We start from the raw sequence: 16263 nt of genomic DNA, 5'->3' as shown, positions 1-16263 counted from the left end.
CAAAACAACTGACATAGACCTATGGATATATTTCTTGGTTTTCTATTCTGTTTTTTGATTTATATGTCTATTCTTATGCCAATATCACACGGTCTTGATTACAGTGGCTTTATATAAAGTTTTGAAATCTAACACGAGAAGTCCTTCAACTTTTTCAAAATTGACTTGACTATTCTAGTCATTGCATTTCCATATACATTTTATGATCTACTGGTCAATTTCTCCAACAAAGCCTGCTAAGATTTTGACTGGAATCACAATGAGTCTACAGATCAATTTGGGAAGGATAACATCTTAACAATATTGAATCTCCTAATTGACGAATATGATGTTTCCATGTCTTTTTGTTTCCTAGCTGGGATCTGCATTAGAGAGGGTATAATCCCCCTTTGGAAAATCAGATCTTCTAAAGTAAAACACTGGCCTAAAAAAAAAAAAAGAGAGAGAGAGAGAGAAAAGAGAAAGAGAGAGAGAGAGAGAGGGAGAATGTATTATAAACATGCAATATCAAAAACCATGTTGGGTGCCTGGGTGGCTCAGCTGGTTAAGCATCTACCGTTGGCCTGATTGGGCTTCCTACTCAGTGGGGAGCCTGCGTCTCCCTCTCCCTCTGCCTCTCCCCCTGCTTGTGCTCTCTTTCTCCCTCACTTTTGCTCACTTGTTCAAATAAATAAATAAATCCTTAAACACACACACACACACACACACACACACACACACCATGTTACTTTTTAAAAAAAATTTACCTCAAACATTCACAAGTCCAAAATCAGAAGCATAATATTTATTTATTTATAAGAGCAAGGTAGTTCAATGGAGGAAAGGATAGTCATTTTAACAAATATTGCTGGGATATCCATATGGGGGAAAAAATCCTCAACCCTTACCTCATTCCAAACACAAAAACTAATCTGAAGTGGATTTAAAACCTAAACTAAAAGCAAAAACTATGAAACTTCTAAACTTCTAAAAGAAAACAATTTCCACCACCCTCATATACACATACAGCATTTTAAAGTTTTCAGGATATTTCTGCATCATTGAGTTTCGTAACCTTCATGTTTTTTTGTGAGGCAAGCAAAAGGCAGTAAGTCTACTTATGTTGATGGGAAAACCAGAGCCAAAAAGACTTAAATGACATAACCAGGGAGGCATAGTGGAAAGGGCATGGGTTTTGAGCAACCCAACAAGACTTGGGTTCAAATTCCAACTACATCACTTACTAGCCATATGACCTTGGGTACATTACACAATCCTTCTTAGCTTTACATTCCTAACCTAAAAAAAATGGAGGTAATAATGATCTTGAAGGGGTTCTTTCTTTTAACACATGTTCAGTGAAAGCCCCCTGTGTGCTAAGCAACAACTGTTCTAAGTCTTGGAGATAAAGCAGAAAATACCCACCTCAAGGTGCTTACATTTTAGTACAGAAGACAGAAAAGAAAAAAGATAAATTAGCAGAATATATAGTATTCTATAAGTGGGGACAGGAAATGTTGGGTTGCAGCGGGTTGTAATTTTAGGGCAGGGAGGGCTTCTTTTCAAGGGACCTTTTGATTAAAGACTGGAAGGAGAGGAGGGAAAGAGTCATGATGATATGGGATAACAGCATAGCAGGCAAAGGAACTAGTAAGGGCAAGACCCTAAGGCAGGGCCCATACTCTAATAATGGCAAGAGGGCAAAGAGAAATAAATGAATTGAGTGAGGTAGTAAGAAAGTGGGGGGGGGGTTGTGGTAGTGATTACTTTGAGGAAGTACTATTGTAAGGACTTTGACTTCCTTTCTGAGTGAAATGTGAGACAATGGAAGGGGAGAGGAGCAACATAATCTGAGCTAAGTCCCAAAAAGACCATTCTGGGTACTGTGTGGAGAATAAACTGAAGATGGGTAAGGGAGGAAGCAGGGCACTAATCCAGGCAAGAGATAATCATGGCTTCATCAGGGTGAATAGCAGAATAGGTGATGAGAACTTGTAAAATTCTAGATATACTTTAAAAGACGGAGTGAGCGGTGCCTGGGTGGCTCAGTCTGTTAGGCATCTGCCTTAGGTTCGGGTCATGATCCCGGGGTCCTGGGATCCAGCCCCATGTCAGGCTCTCTGCTCAGCAGGGAACCTGCTTCTCCCTCTCCCTCTGCCTGCTGCTCCCCCTGCTTGCTTATGCTCTCTCTGTCAAGTAAATAAATAAAAAATCTTAAAAAACAACAACAGAGGGAACAGGAGTTTATAATAGATTGGTTGTATGGTGGAAAAAGAGAGGAGTCAAAGATAACTACAAAATGTAGACATAGACATAAGCAGCTGACAGAACAGAGCTGCCAGTTACTGAGATGAAAGGAAAGCAGGAAGAGCAGGCTTGAGGAAAAAGGTCAGGTCCTCAGTAAGAGACATACTAAATTTGAGAAATCCATTAGACAATCGAAGTGGCTGGAGACTGGCATATAAATGGTAATTACATTGTATTTCAAGCCATGAAACTGGATGAGATAACCAAGGGAATGGAGATTCCTGGAGGGTTCCAATATTTAGAGAGGTTAAAGAGTTGAGGAAGAACTGGATGAGAAGGAAAACCAGGAGAACACACCTTAAAGCAGTGCTTCTCAAATTTTAACATGCATACAAAGCATTTAGGGATTTTGTTAAAATATAGTCTCCAATTCAGTAGATCTGGGGTGGCACCTAAAACTCAGCATTTCTAAAAGGCTCTGAGGTGGTACAGATGCTACTCAGACCAGATTCTGAGTAACAAAGGATTAAGGATGAGTTTCATTGGAGAAGGGCGTGATCAACCACAGTACAAACAGATGGAGGACTATGAATATAACCACTTGTCTACTGAGAGGTATATCGGTGGAGTATAGGGGCAAAGGCCTGACTGGAGTGGGGTCCAAGATAAAAGGGGAGAAGAGAAATTACAGAGTGAATATCAACAACTCTTCTGAAAAGTTTTACTGTCAAGAGAAGAATGAGGTGATAGCTTGAGTGGGAAGTGGAATCAAAGAAGGGGCCTCCACAACTTTTTTATTGTCAAATTTTTAAGCATAAAGACTGAAAAGGACAGTACAATAATCACCCTCTGCTGCTCTCCACCTAGATTCAACAGCTGTCGACATTCTGCCAAATATGCACTATAAGAAAGATTTTTATTTTGTTTTAAAAGTTTTTATTTATTCATTTATTTGAGTAATCTCTACACCTAGCATGAGACCTGAACTCATGATCCTGAGATCAAGAGTTGCATGCACTTCCAACTGAGCCAAAGGCACTCCAAGAAAGATTTTTTAAATAGGAGAAAATCCAGTAGAAAAGGAAAAGCTGGAGATGAATAGGGGAGATTTACTCAAAAGATGGCAGTGAGTAAGGGAAAGAGGATGGGGATCTAGCACACTAAATGCAAGGGATGGCTTTCACTCTTATTAATAAGCCAGAAAAGCTGAGCATGAATATAGGTGGGTGGGCAGATGTGGTGGGTGCTGCTGATTTTCTCAATGAAACGGCAAGCAAAAACAGCTGACTTCTCTGGGAGGAGAGGCATTGAAGGTTTGAGGATAGAGGAGGCAGGACATCGTCTAGGAGAGAGGAAGAACAAACAATCTAAAAAAAAAAAAAAAAAAGTATGGTTGCTGTATTACATTAAGGGCCCATTTGCGGTGTTGAAAGGATTGACTAAAATGGAGAAGCAGCAAGGTGTAAAGGAGTATACCCTAGAGCCAAAGTGTCAGGGGCAAGTTACACGAGTACTTTCTTTGTAAGTAAATGGGGATAATAATAGGATGTACCTCACAGGGCTGCTGAGGATTACATGAGGTAGTACAAATAAAGTACACAGAACAATGTCTGAAACATAGTAAATACCTGCTAAATTCATTACCACATATATATAAAAAACCACAGAACACTTGGTGTAAAAAACAGGGGGAGAGTAAGTTATGTAGCAGAGCTGAGGTCACAACATACTTATTGACCAGTAAAGATATATTTTCTGAGTGTTCTACAGTGACTAGCTATTTCCCTATAATAACTTTTATTTTGAAATTAAGAAAAAACTGTACCAAAGGCAATCACTGTAGCAATCACTCATATTTCTCACCATAATCAATCCAGTTAAAATTTTTACACACCAGTCTTTTTTCAAAGTTTATACTTACAAACAAGTTATGAAAGTAAAACCCAACCGTGGAGTCTTTTTTTTTATTAAAAGATAGAAACAATCAGAATGTTATAGGTAAAGCTAAAGCCCTTCTCTCCTTGATAGCTGTCCCCATCCTGACCCCTTTTGTCATTCTTGTAGACAACTACGACCAAATTGGTCTGTGTCTGCTAATCCTTCTTTTAATATTTCTGCATATATATATATATATACCGCTCCTAAAATATATACATATATATATGTAAAATGTTGTTTTTAAAATTTTAAGTGGTCTCATGCTTTAGCTTGCTTTTCTCACTTGACACTATACTTTAAAGCTGATACTGATAAATATGTGATTCGTTTCTGCTGTATTCATTTCTGCAATATTTTATTTATCCAAGTCCTCTGATGGACATTTATGTTCCCAAATTTTTCACTATGACGTATTTTCCTGTGATACATCTCTTCCTATACACATCTTTTTTAGAACAAAAGCTGGTATTACTTGGGGGCAGGCCAGGTAGTTTCCACTTTAACAGCTACTTCTGAAGCGCCCCCAGCAGGGCCGGCTGCAGGAGGTGTGTGCCAGGAAGCAAGTCCCCCAATCTTTACCAACATGTGATTTCGTCAGAATGTAGGTATTTTGCCAATCCCAGTGGGTAAAAAATAGTACTTCTTTGTTTTAGTCTGTATTTTTCTAATTATTAGTATCTTCTTTCCTGTTACTGTTCTTATCCACTGGAAAATCACGTTCGTTATATTCTTTGATCAACTGGAATTGTTTTCAATCATTAATACACGTTCACCATCTTTGCAGCTTTACTCTATTTTTCTATCTTTCTTTCAGTTAGGTTTAAGTAAGGAAGGCATATTCTTCATTATTTAAAAAAAGTAAATCATGAGGATTTATCCCCAAGTTATTTTTTATCTTTCTTCAGAATATCACACTTTTGTGTGTATAACAGACCACAACTTTGTCTTGATTTAACATTTAGTAAATTTTCTGACAGAACTACATTAAAAATTATACCACAAATATTATACTAAAATTAGAAGTCCTGCAAAGAAATGGCATGACAAATTGACCACTCCTGAATTTCTTTAGTAACAATATTCTTAAAACACCTTGGCCCTTAGGCTGAATCAATGACTGTCAGGTGAGAAGATGATAAACATAGTATATTGACACTGATTCCTAAAGAGTGGGACTCTCATTATCTACCATGAGAACAGTTCTGCTATTTATAGGGAAACCTAGGAATCAGAAATGATCCTTCACTAAGTAAAGAAGACAAAACCACAAAGATGTCATGCATCTGCTTATATCCTGTAATCTAATAAAGGTGACACATTTGAAACTCCCAATGATTCAAAACTTTCCTAATTACTGAATGTTTTATACTATGAATGACTGTAACTCCAGCACCTTTTACAATGACTTAGTATATTCTTATTCTGCTTAAACCCTCTGACTTCAAAATACATTTTAGAGAGGAATCAGAAAAGATCAACAACATATGGAAAACAATCAGGAAGCAGACTATTTTGAATGAGGGCTTTGCAAAAAAGTACATTATTAGGCAGCTATTTAAATAGTGTCTGGACGTATAGGTTAGCTACATCTAGCTTGCTCTGTCCTTTGTGAAATGATGGTGGAGGACAGGGAAGGAGGGATCGACATTTAAAAGTTTAAATAACTGCAAAGCATATAATTCGCACTAGACTACAATATCAACATTTTAACATTGTTGCTGTTGTTTTTATTATCCCAATGTTCCTTATAAACCATCTGTTCTTGCTTTATGAATAAAAATTCTTCTTTTTATCTTTGAGGAAACAGATAGTTTTTGGGGTAGAGGGACATCTCTGCTCCTTGTATTGTGTTTGTTTATTCCTAGTTGCCTTTTTAACTCCTATTTGTTTTGGTCTCTGTCACTGGCATCGGAGACTTTAACATCCGATGTTTGAGGATCTAGAGATAATGTCTTAGTCAAACTAAGTGAAGGTTTGAGCGTACAGATGAGCTTCTTGTTTTTGAACTTTCCTGTACAGTGATCTAGGTGGAATCCCTGATGTCACTATCTCTGGGTTTTTCCTCTTGGCTGGTAAGTTTTCTCAGAGAAGACTCTTCCAATCTCCTGCCCGAAGGGGAAGGTTTGACTGCCAGCATTCTGGGAATCACCGAAAAGAGAGTGCTGGGGAACTCTTCATTCACCCTTCAGGAAGCAGTCACTCAATCCCCCTGTTTCTGGTCAAATATCCATGTCCACGTCCCCAGTCCAGACATAACTGGCTTTCCTCTCTCCAGAGAAGAAAAGTCTATTGCCAGGGAAGGGATGAGGCAGTCACCCACCGACACAGAGCAGGAGACAGTATTCAGAGAAGATGATCAGATACGCTTTCTCACTTATGGACCTTCCCTTTTCTGAAAATACCTGGTACTGCCAATTCCTGAGACTTTTGAGGAATCCATGGTATAAATCAGGTTGGTTTTCATTTCCCCACTGCCAACTAGGGATTGAGCTTTTTTAGGGGTATTAAGTCCATTACCACTTCTCCATCTACTTTCTGGCTTTCAAAATGTTGTTTTTGTTTCGTTCCTCTCTGTTGTCTCCATCTTTATATGTTCGTGCTTAAAAAAAATTCTTGATTATTGTTTTAGTGAAGTTTCAAGAGACAGCAAAAATCTGTCACTTTAACTGAAAACCCACATCTTCCAAAGCCTTTGGAAACTAAAGATGTGTTAATATATTCAAGCAGTTGTGTGTTATTGTCTTATTAAGAACAGAAAAGAAAAATAGGAACTGTATCTTCTTTGGTTAAAGCTGGTAATAAAAACATCTCTTGTTAGAAGCCTTAAAATTTACTATTAATAATTTTTAGCTAAGGGGCGCCTGGGTGGCACAGCGGTTAAAGCGTCTGCCTTCGGCTCAGGGCGTGATCCCGGCATTCCGGGATCGAGCCCCACATCAGGCTCCTCCTCTATGAGCCTGCTTCTTTCTCTCCCACTCCCCCTGCTTGTGTTCCCTCTCTCGCTGGCTGTCTCTATCTCTGTCAAATAAATAAATAAAATCTTTAAAAAAAAATAATTTTTAGCTATTAAATCTAGGCTAAACTGATAAAATGATCTGCATTCATATCCAGGTATACTCAGTATATAGTTAGTTACCTAAAAATGTAAGCCAAGTATTTTGGAGTAGACAGATGCCAAGGTTAGGCTTACAGAACCCAGACTGTAAAGCAATGAGAACATGTTGCCTCTTCACTGACTATTCCCCAGACTACAGAACTATTCCATTTTGATAATGTTCTCTCTATGGTCACTTCTTGTCTTTATCAATCCTGGTACTTCACTGCCCCATCACAATTTCTAGTACTGTTCTTTGTTGCTTCTGTTCATAGCAAAAGCCTTTCTCCTTCGTTATTCTTTCATTATTCTTTGACTATTTTCCCTTTCCTAGAGATGTCTTTTTTTATTTTTTAAGATTTTATTTAATTATTTGATTGAGAGAGAGCACGAGTTGGGGTAGGAGCAGAGGGAGAAGCAGTCTCCTCACTGAGCAGGGAGCTCGACATGGGGCTCAATCCCAGGACCCTGGCTGGGATCATGACCTGAGCCGAAGGCAGTCACTTAACCGACTGAGCCACCCAGGTGCCCCGACACTTCTGTTTTGATATGAGAAAGATCTGGGCTTCTCTCTCTTCCAGAAGGTAAACCTACCGATAATATGTGGTTATGTGTAATCATTCTTTCATTCTTTAATAGATATGTATTGAGTACCTAATATAGGCCAGGCCCTGTCCTAGGCATTAGGGATAAAACGATGAGCAAAACAAAGCCCCTGATCTCATACAGCTTGTATTCTAGTGGGGTAACAGACAATAAACAACTATAGAGCTGTGTTAAAAAAAAAAAAAAAAAAAAAAAAAAGGAGAGGGAAGTGAAAAATGACATAGGTGGGGCAGCAACACTAGTTATATAAGGTGATGACAGAAGGCTTCTTTTATTTTTTATTTATTTTTTTAAGTAGGCTCCATGCCTAGCATGGAGCCCAACACGGGGTTTGAACTCCTGACTCTGAGGTCAAGACCTGAGCTGAGATCAAGAGTCGGGCGCTTAAGCAACTGAGACACCCAGGCGCCCCAAGAAGTCTTCTTTCAAAAGGTGCCATGTGAACAGAGACATAAGGGAGAAGTTCTATGGATATTTGTGGACTGAGTATCCCAAAGAGAAAAATAACAAGTACAAGGGCATGAGGAGGGAGCAGGCTTGGCTTGCTGAAGAAAGCAAAGAGACTGGTGGGGATGGGAGCAGAATAAGCTTTTATTTCTATCAATGTTTACTATTTTTGCCATGGTTTATTCTCTACAAAAGTTTAATATACCTTTCAGATTTGAACAGATTCAGATTCTAACTTTTATGAAAGGCTGAAGATTGTTTTGAGCCTAGTGAATAAGTGGGACTGTTACTGAATGGGTAATCATTCGCTGCAATAAGCATTTTGGCTGAACACAGGCTTGTAAACAATCTAAATTACAGATATATTCCCTAGTTTGGAGACGGAGAGGGTGAGAGTTCAGTGGGAAGATATAAGAGCCAGATCTGATTTGGGGTCCTGGTCCTGTGCTTACTTGCTCTAAGTGATCTTGAGTCAGAGCTCTAGGTGTCAGTACTAGATACATTTTTACCTTTTCATTCTAATTTTAAAATGTAAAAGTAGCATAATGAATATGGGGAAAGAATAATGCTTGGGAGTCAGATTCTGGGTTAAACACCTTTGCTGCTGCTTATTAAATGTCCAGCCTTAGACAGTCATTTAAAAGCCTGAGTTTCCTTATCTGTAAAAGCAAATAAAAATATGTACTTATAAAAGCATTATAAAGATTAAATGACATAATGATCTACGTGTGTGAAAGCTATCTGTATACTATAAAATGTAAATTTAAGATACATACATATTTTTAAACATGAACTTTCAAACTTGTATTTTACTCATTTAAAATTTTTCACCTAAGTGCTTCCAAAATTTATTAAGTTTTACCTTTTGATTTATCTCTTCATTTGTACTTAAGAGTTGGATTCAAAATTTATCCTTCCCAGTTGGTTCATTTTGACTGATGATAAATTCTATTCAAATAACCTCTGATCTTTTAAATTACATAGCAAAAATCAATAGATATGAATAATTCAGCCTGGAATCCCCAAGATTTTCATTTAACTTTATTTCACTCAGATGACCATTTTGTAATAATAAATACTGGTACATGGAGAAAATAATTTGAGGATAACTTAACAATCATTTTGTACACTTCAGTAACTGTTAATGACTTCTCAGTAGGGATTTTTTTTTGTTTTGTTTTGTTTTCTGAACCTTCACTGCTAAATCACTGCATGCTAAACATAAATTTGTAGTCATGTATTTGCTATCAAACACCTAATACATGTTTTTGAAGACTGTACTAGACAGATACTATTTAATTTCTTAATAACATATTGTTAGTCATTAGTTAAAAGTGTCCATATGTTACTGGACAGTAATGTAAAAAGCAACCAAAAGAATACTAGCTAAAACCTTTAAAATACCATCAGTGGTCTTCAAAATATTTTATAAGAGATTGAACAGAATGGAACTTACTCCATGCCCTGCGCAGTCTGCCGTGCAATATCTATAAGCTTGATCATCTCAAATTTGGTCTCAATGATGTGGAGATGGTGATATAAGCTGGAGCCCTCACACCACTGGGTAACAATAGCTAGTTGGGGCTTCGTTGAATAGCCCATGAAGAGTAGGATATTCACATGTCGAGTTTTCCTGTAAAAGGAAAAATGTCAGTAAATAGTAAAGGTTGATAAACTTCAGCAAATCTTTAAAAAGTAGGCCAAAGCAGATGAATTATCAGTAAGATGTTGTTAGAAAAAAAGTATTTTAAAACACACAACGGAGGACTGCCTGGTTAGCTCAGTCTGTTAAGCATCTGACTCTTGGTTCTGGCTCAGGTCATGATCTCAGGGTAGTGAGATGGAGCCCCACCTCTGGCTCTGCGCTCAGCAGGGAGTCTGCTTGAGATCTCTCCCTCTGCCCCTCCTCCCACTCACGTGTGCGCATGCTCTCTCTAAAATAAATAAATAAATAAATCTTAAAAAAAAAAAAAGACAATGGAAGGATACATTAAGAAATGACTTTAGGAATTGTCTAGTCTAATATCTTACCCCTTTCAGAAAGGTCTTAAATTTTAATATACCTCACAGATAGGCAACTGGAGGCTGCTTAAATACCTTCAATTATGTGAAGTTCATCACTGAGATTGTAGCTTACTTCCCCCATTCCCGTTTTTTTTTTTTTTTCTTTTTTTTTCTTTTGGTTTCTTAAGTGGTTCTAGTCTTAGAAAGTTCTCTGGGGTTGAGAAAAAATCATTTCCCTACAACTTCCACCACTGGCTTTCCTGTTCTGCTCTCTGGAATAAACAGAGTAAGTTGGTGCCCTCTAGAACATAATGGCCTTCAATGAATCCAAATATCCTCAGTTCTGCTGTTTTTCCCCTAAGTTATAGTAGCAGAATACTACTCCTCTATGTTGTCCTTGCCTGGATATACTTTAGTTTCTTAATGTTTCTCAAGTTCCAGGGCTTGATACAATCTTTAAATGTGTTCTGGTAAGTTTAGAATTTTGAGAGTATTATTTCACTAAGTGGTGATGTGATTTCCCATGATCAGAATACTGTATTTCTATTAATTCACTCTAGGATTCATGTTTCCATCAGTTACACCACATAATATTGTACACCACTTAAAGAATATGGTTAAAGACAAAATATACTCAGACAAGCTCCATTTTATCCACTTTTAGTAAACCTGTAAAGCCACCAGCAGCTGTCACTGGGAAAGAGAAGATGAAGATAACTTCTCTGGAAAACAGGAATTCACACAGGCTCACCTGAGTACTCCTACTTCATTTTTGAAGGCCTGTAACTGCTGAGGTGTGGGTGCTGTCACATTCAACATTTTCACTGCCACATCACCTAAAAAAGAATTGTCATTCCAAATGTCATTCCAATTTTTTAAACTTAAAATATATTAAAAAACTGTTGGGTATTTTCACTAATTACCATGGCCTTAAATCCACACCATTACTGAAGTGCAAATAAATAATATCGTAACTTTCGAAAATGCATTAATTTTCTTTTTTTTTTTTAAAGATTTACTGATTTTTTTTTCTTTTTTAAGATTTTATTTATTTATTTGACAGAGAGAGAGATAGCCAGTGAGAGAGGGAACACAAGCAGGGGGAGTGGGAGAGGAAGAAGCAGGCTCCTGGCAGAGCAGGGAGCCCGATGCAGGGCTCAATCCCAGTACCCTGGGATCACGCCCTGAGCCGAAGGCAGACACCTAATGACTGAGCCACCCAGGCGCCCCTTTATTTACTTATTTGACAGAGAGAGAGACAGCCAGCAAGAGAGGGAACACAAGCAGGGGGAGTGGGAGAGGAAGAAGCAGGCTCCCAACGGAGCCAGGGAGCCCCATGTGGGGCTTGATCCCAGGACCCTGGGATCATGCCCTGGGCCGAAGGCAGACGCTTAACGACTGAGCCACCCAGGCGCCCCAGAAAATGCATTAATTTTCCAAGGATAAAAGCTAAATGAACAACGATACTCCTATAATAATATTTCAAAACACCAATCCAAAAAATAGCCAAAGTTGTTTTTCCCTTGGAAATTTAGTTTAACCAATTAAGCACCCGTGGTATTTTCCTGGTTATTTAACAATACTAAACCAGATGCTTTTATTAACTGAATGCTAAAACTACAAATGACAGGCCCAGTGAAGCATGGCTGAAAGAGAAAACTATAAAATTTCTTTATCAGAGTACTTAACATGTTTTTGAAATCCATGGATCACCTGCTTTTGCTTAGGAAAATTATTCAAATTGTAATTTAAAAAAAATTTCATAGGTAGAACTCTTACACATTGCCAGTGGATGTGTAAAATGGTACAACCACTTGAAACACTTGTGGCAGCATCTACTAAAACTGAACATATGTATATCCAGTGGTCCCACAATTCTTTCCTAGGTATATACTCAGCAAAAATGGAATACATGTTCACCAAACAACACATACTAAGAATATTCACAGCAGCAGTATTTGTAATAGCCTCCAACTGGAAACTATTCAAATGCTCATCATACAGTAGACAGCAAAAAAGAAATTATGGTATAGTCACACAATGAATACTACATAGAGAATGACCTACAACCACACACAATAATACAGATGAATCTTGCACTTTTTGGCAAATATATTATACTTTGATATAATTATTGAATTTTCCTGATTATCAAAGTAATATAGTGAAAAACATTTTGAACACACAAAGAAAAAAATTAAAATCTCTTATAAACTGTGACTCAGAAATGACCATTATTAACATACTGATATACATCCTATTAGGTTTTTATATGTATGCAATGTGAATATTTATCAATACATATGAAAAGATCACCTAAAAAGATATATACTAAAATACCGATGGTCATTTTTAATCTTATGTTAGATATTTATTTCTAGGTAGTATCATAATATGAAGTATTACACATGCTGCTTTGTAAAATTCAATATACCATGGATACCTTTCTGTATCAACAAATACAGATCATTCACACTATTTCATGTCTGTATAGTCATATACGGAGGTTATCAATTTATTCTGTCCTCTATTGATGAACAGATAAGTTTATTTCCATTTTTCATTAATATTAAGTCTCTAATGAATATATTTGCATACACACGTTTGTTTCCGCCCAATTAATTGTAGTTCTACAAATGGAATTGTTAGCTCAACATACATATTGACAAATTGCCTTTCAGAAAATTTTTAACAATTTATTTTCCTACCAGCAGTGTTATAATCACAGCTATAAACATGGTCAATTAAAAAAAATATCTGGGGACGCCTGGATGGCTCAGGTCATGATTCCAGGCTCCTGCAATAGAGTCCCATGTCTGGCTCCTTGCTCAGCAGGGAGTCTGCTTATCCCTCTCCCTCTGCCCCTTCCCCTGCTCATGCTCTCTCTCTCAAATAAATAAAAGCTTTAAAAAAAATCTGTCCACTTGAGAAGCAAACAATGATTTCTAGCTTTTGATTTTGTAATTCTTTGATAACTAGTGAGGCCAAACATTTTAATATGTTTACTGGCTATTTCTTCCTTTGGTAAGTACACGTCAATGTTTACTTATGGTTTATAATACAAAGAAAATCAGCAAAAAGACTTCTAAAAGAAAAAAAATCTTGGGGTATACCTCTCCTAGAGAACTGTCATCTTTAAAAATTATTACTCTAATGATAAGAGTCCTGGTTGCTGTGAATCCAGTTTTTATTTCCCATAATTTTTGTTAGAAACCCTTTAGAGGACTCTTGAATCTCATCAAAATAGCTTAATGATGCAAATAGTAAATATTCCCTTTGATATTTTTCTACAGAAGTTGTTAAACATGTCCTGTTTTAACTTGTGTATCACTGTATTACATACATACCATGCCACTTTCCCTTGTAGACTGTCCCAAATGACCCGGATCCAATTCTCTGTCCCACTGTGATCTGCCCATCAGGAATTTCCCAATCATCACTTGAATCTCGTCTACCAAGTGTTTTCTTGATAAAATTTGTGCAAAAGTCAAGCCAAAGCAAACAAAAAAGGAAGAGAGCAAAAATCAGTGTGTGGGAATGCTTTAAGCAAAAAACTATCAGCTCTTATATTTACTTCATTAAGGGAATTCTGAGTCACATTCTGATGTATCATACATCACTATCATATAATCTAAAAGGTGACATTACATTTAGCTATGACTTGTAAAACAAAAGAACTTAGAGGAAAAAAGGTATCACACATTCTTACCATTCGATTCCTATCTTCTGAGGATGAAGATGATTTCCTTTCCCGCTGAGGTCCTGGAGATTTCTGTAATGCTTTCACATTAGTGAGTGAGCCAGGCAATGAGGCAGGGGGGGTGGCAGACAAACCTGTGGTTGATCCTAAGTTAGTGAAATGAAAAATATATCTATTAAAGGAGGATCACGTATATTAATTTATTGGGGGCAGAGGGTGGGGAGAGATTTAGACTTCTTTTAAAAATGCAGCATATCTTTAAATATACACCTTTTGGAAATGATAGGCCAAGGAAGAGCCTCATTTGATGATTTGCACTATAATTTCTTCTGGTTTTCTGGCTCATTTAACGACTTTTAAAACATCTGATTACATATACAAACTTTGTTTATTGGTACAGAGTCCAAAAGAAAAATATCCTTCTAAAATAAGAGATCAATACTAGGGCAATACTCCCAAGGTTTTGTTTCTTTGACTAAAAAAAGTAAAATCAATTTAAGAGCTTATATAAAAAAATAAAAACCTTGTAACTCTTTTATGTTAACTTAACAGCCAATCAATATAAAAACAGATGGAAATTCCCAAAAGGAAACATATTATAATAATAGCCTTAATGTTAAGACTATCTGGCTCTATCATTTTAGGCATTCAAACTTTAAAAATCCTATACTATTTAACTATACTATTTAACTCTTAAATAGTTAGAAATACTGCTCAGTTCATTGGTTCCTGGATTCCTATTCTACTAAACAAAGACTACTTGTTACCTGTATGACAAAGTTAATATAAACAAAGCTAAGCAGGTTTTTCAAGATTTTCTGAAAAATCACTACCCATATAGAGTAAGAGCAAAGTAAGTGCTATGGACTCTTGGCCAAGTTACTACAAATGGAAATACCCTATCAGCCAAGTGAGCCCAACGAACACACTGAAAGTAGACTCAGTTGGCAGGGCCCAATTCTTTTCCAAATGCTGACTAAGCAAAAATCCTAAATTCATCTACCCGGTTTGGAGGTGTTCAGGCCAATGACTCCTGGTAGAGCCTGAGTATAGCTAAGTGGAATTGAGATATCCAATAATATTTGCATATACAGAACAAAAAGACCCCCAGGGACTCTTTTTTTTTTTTTTTTTTTTAAAGAAGATTACTATTTGGGGGTAGGGTGGTGTCACTATCTTTCAAAGAATAAGGATACCAATGCCTACACTTTGATGTTAAAACTATAGAATTTTATCATTACTACATCACACATGTCATCATATAAAATTCTGATGATCTAACATGCAATTTTCTAAAAGAAAATGGCATCTGGAATGTCTGTAACTAGCACATAATCCATTTCCACTGATAACTTGATTCAACATCTTAAAGCCTTAACTGCTTGCTCAGGCCTCATAATCCTGATCTACAGAGGTTGGCACTGTACTACTTATTTCAGTCACACTAGTCAGCACTGCAGGACTTCTAGTCCATTCTACAAATTTTATGAGAAACAGCTGAGTGAGAGAGCAAAAATCTGAAACACCACCACTACATTCAGAATAAGTAACAGACACTAGCAAAAGCCAGTAAATACAATTCTTTAAAAACATCTGTAGCAAGATGGCTGTCTGAACTTTGACTCAAATCTTTAAAAATCAGTTTAATTACTAATTAAAGGCAAGATGAAATGGGAGAGTGAAATTATACTGTTGCTTCCCCCTCATATTAGGGCATAAGTGGGAGTGTCACTACTCAAATTTTTTAAAGTATGCTAAAGTACGCCAAATATATTACAGACCTTTTTAAAGGCTCCCTACCTTTGATATAAAGTAAAATGTACATGTCCTACATTTAAAAAAAGAACACTGCTATTACAGAAAAATAAAGCCAAAAGTCTAGCAAAATCTCATAATTGGGATTTCCGTTTTTACTTTTTTAAAAACCACACAAATTGGTACCAAATATTAATAGTCATGAAGGCTACTGCCTAACTGGATTAAAATAAAAGTAATTCAGATTGAAAGACACCCTGCCCCAACATACATTACTTACTGCCACCCATTGGAGTTTAAGAAGTTATCAAGACCAAAAAGTAATTAATATAACAGAAAACAAGATGGACATCTCAGCTCAGAATTTTTTTGCTTTTAAAAATGTACGACAGACAGCATACACAAAGCTTGTAGTAGTGAGTATGTGTGAGAAGCACATTCAGAGCATTCCGGCCAGGCCAAGCAGAAATTTAGTACTGAAAACTCTCACACT

At 36.9% G+C, this 16263-nt stretch overlaps 1 protein-coding gene across 8 annotated transcripts in view; it reads right to left on the bottom strand.

The window, feature by feature from the left end:
• BRAF (B-Raf proto-oncogene, serine/threonine kinase) overlaps nucleotides 1–16263 on the bottom strand; it is a 169722-nt gene that overhangs the window by 34434 nt on the left and 119025 nt on the right. For all 8 annotated transcript variants that reach the window (XM_087860784.1, XM_045792502.2, XM_087860785.1 and 5 more), the window contains 4 exons: nucleotides 14025–14161; nucleotides 13663–13780; nucleotides 11067–11151; nucleotides 9768–9944 (listed from right to left, as the gene is read on the bottom strand). In XM_087860784.1, coding sequence (XP_087716910.1) covers nucleotides 9768–9944; nucleotides 11067–11151; nucleotides 13663–13780; nucleotides 14025–14161 — 517 coding nt within the window. The remainder of the gene's footprint in view (nucleotides 1–9767; nucleotides 9945–11066; nucleotides 11152–13662; nucleotides 13781–14024; nucleotides 14162–16263) is intronic.

Source organism: Ursus americanus, chromosome 3 (assembly GCF_024610735.1).
Source record: "Ursus americanus isolate L20-20 chromosome 3, mUrsAme1.1.p, whole genome shotgun sequence".
Lineage (NCBI taxonomy): Eukaryota > Metazoa > Chordata > Mammalia > Carnivora > Ursidae > Ursus > Ursus americanus.
Note: the sequence above shows the minus strand (reverse complement) of the source record. Positions and strands in the feature narration are given on the sequence as shown.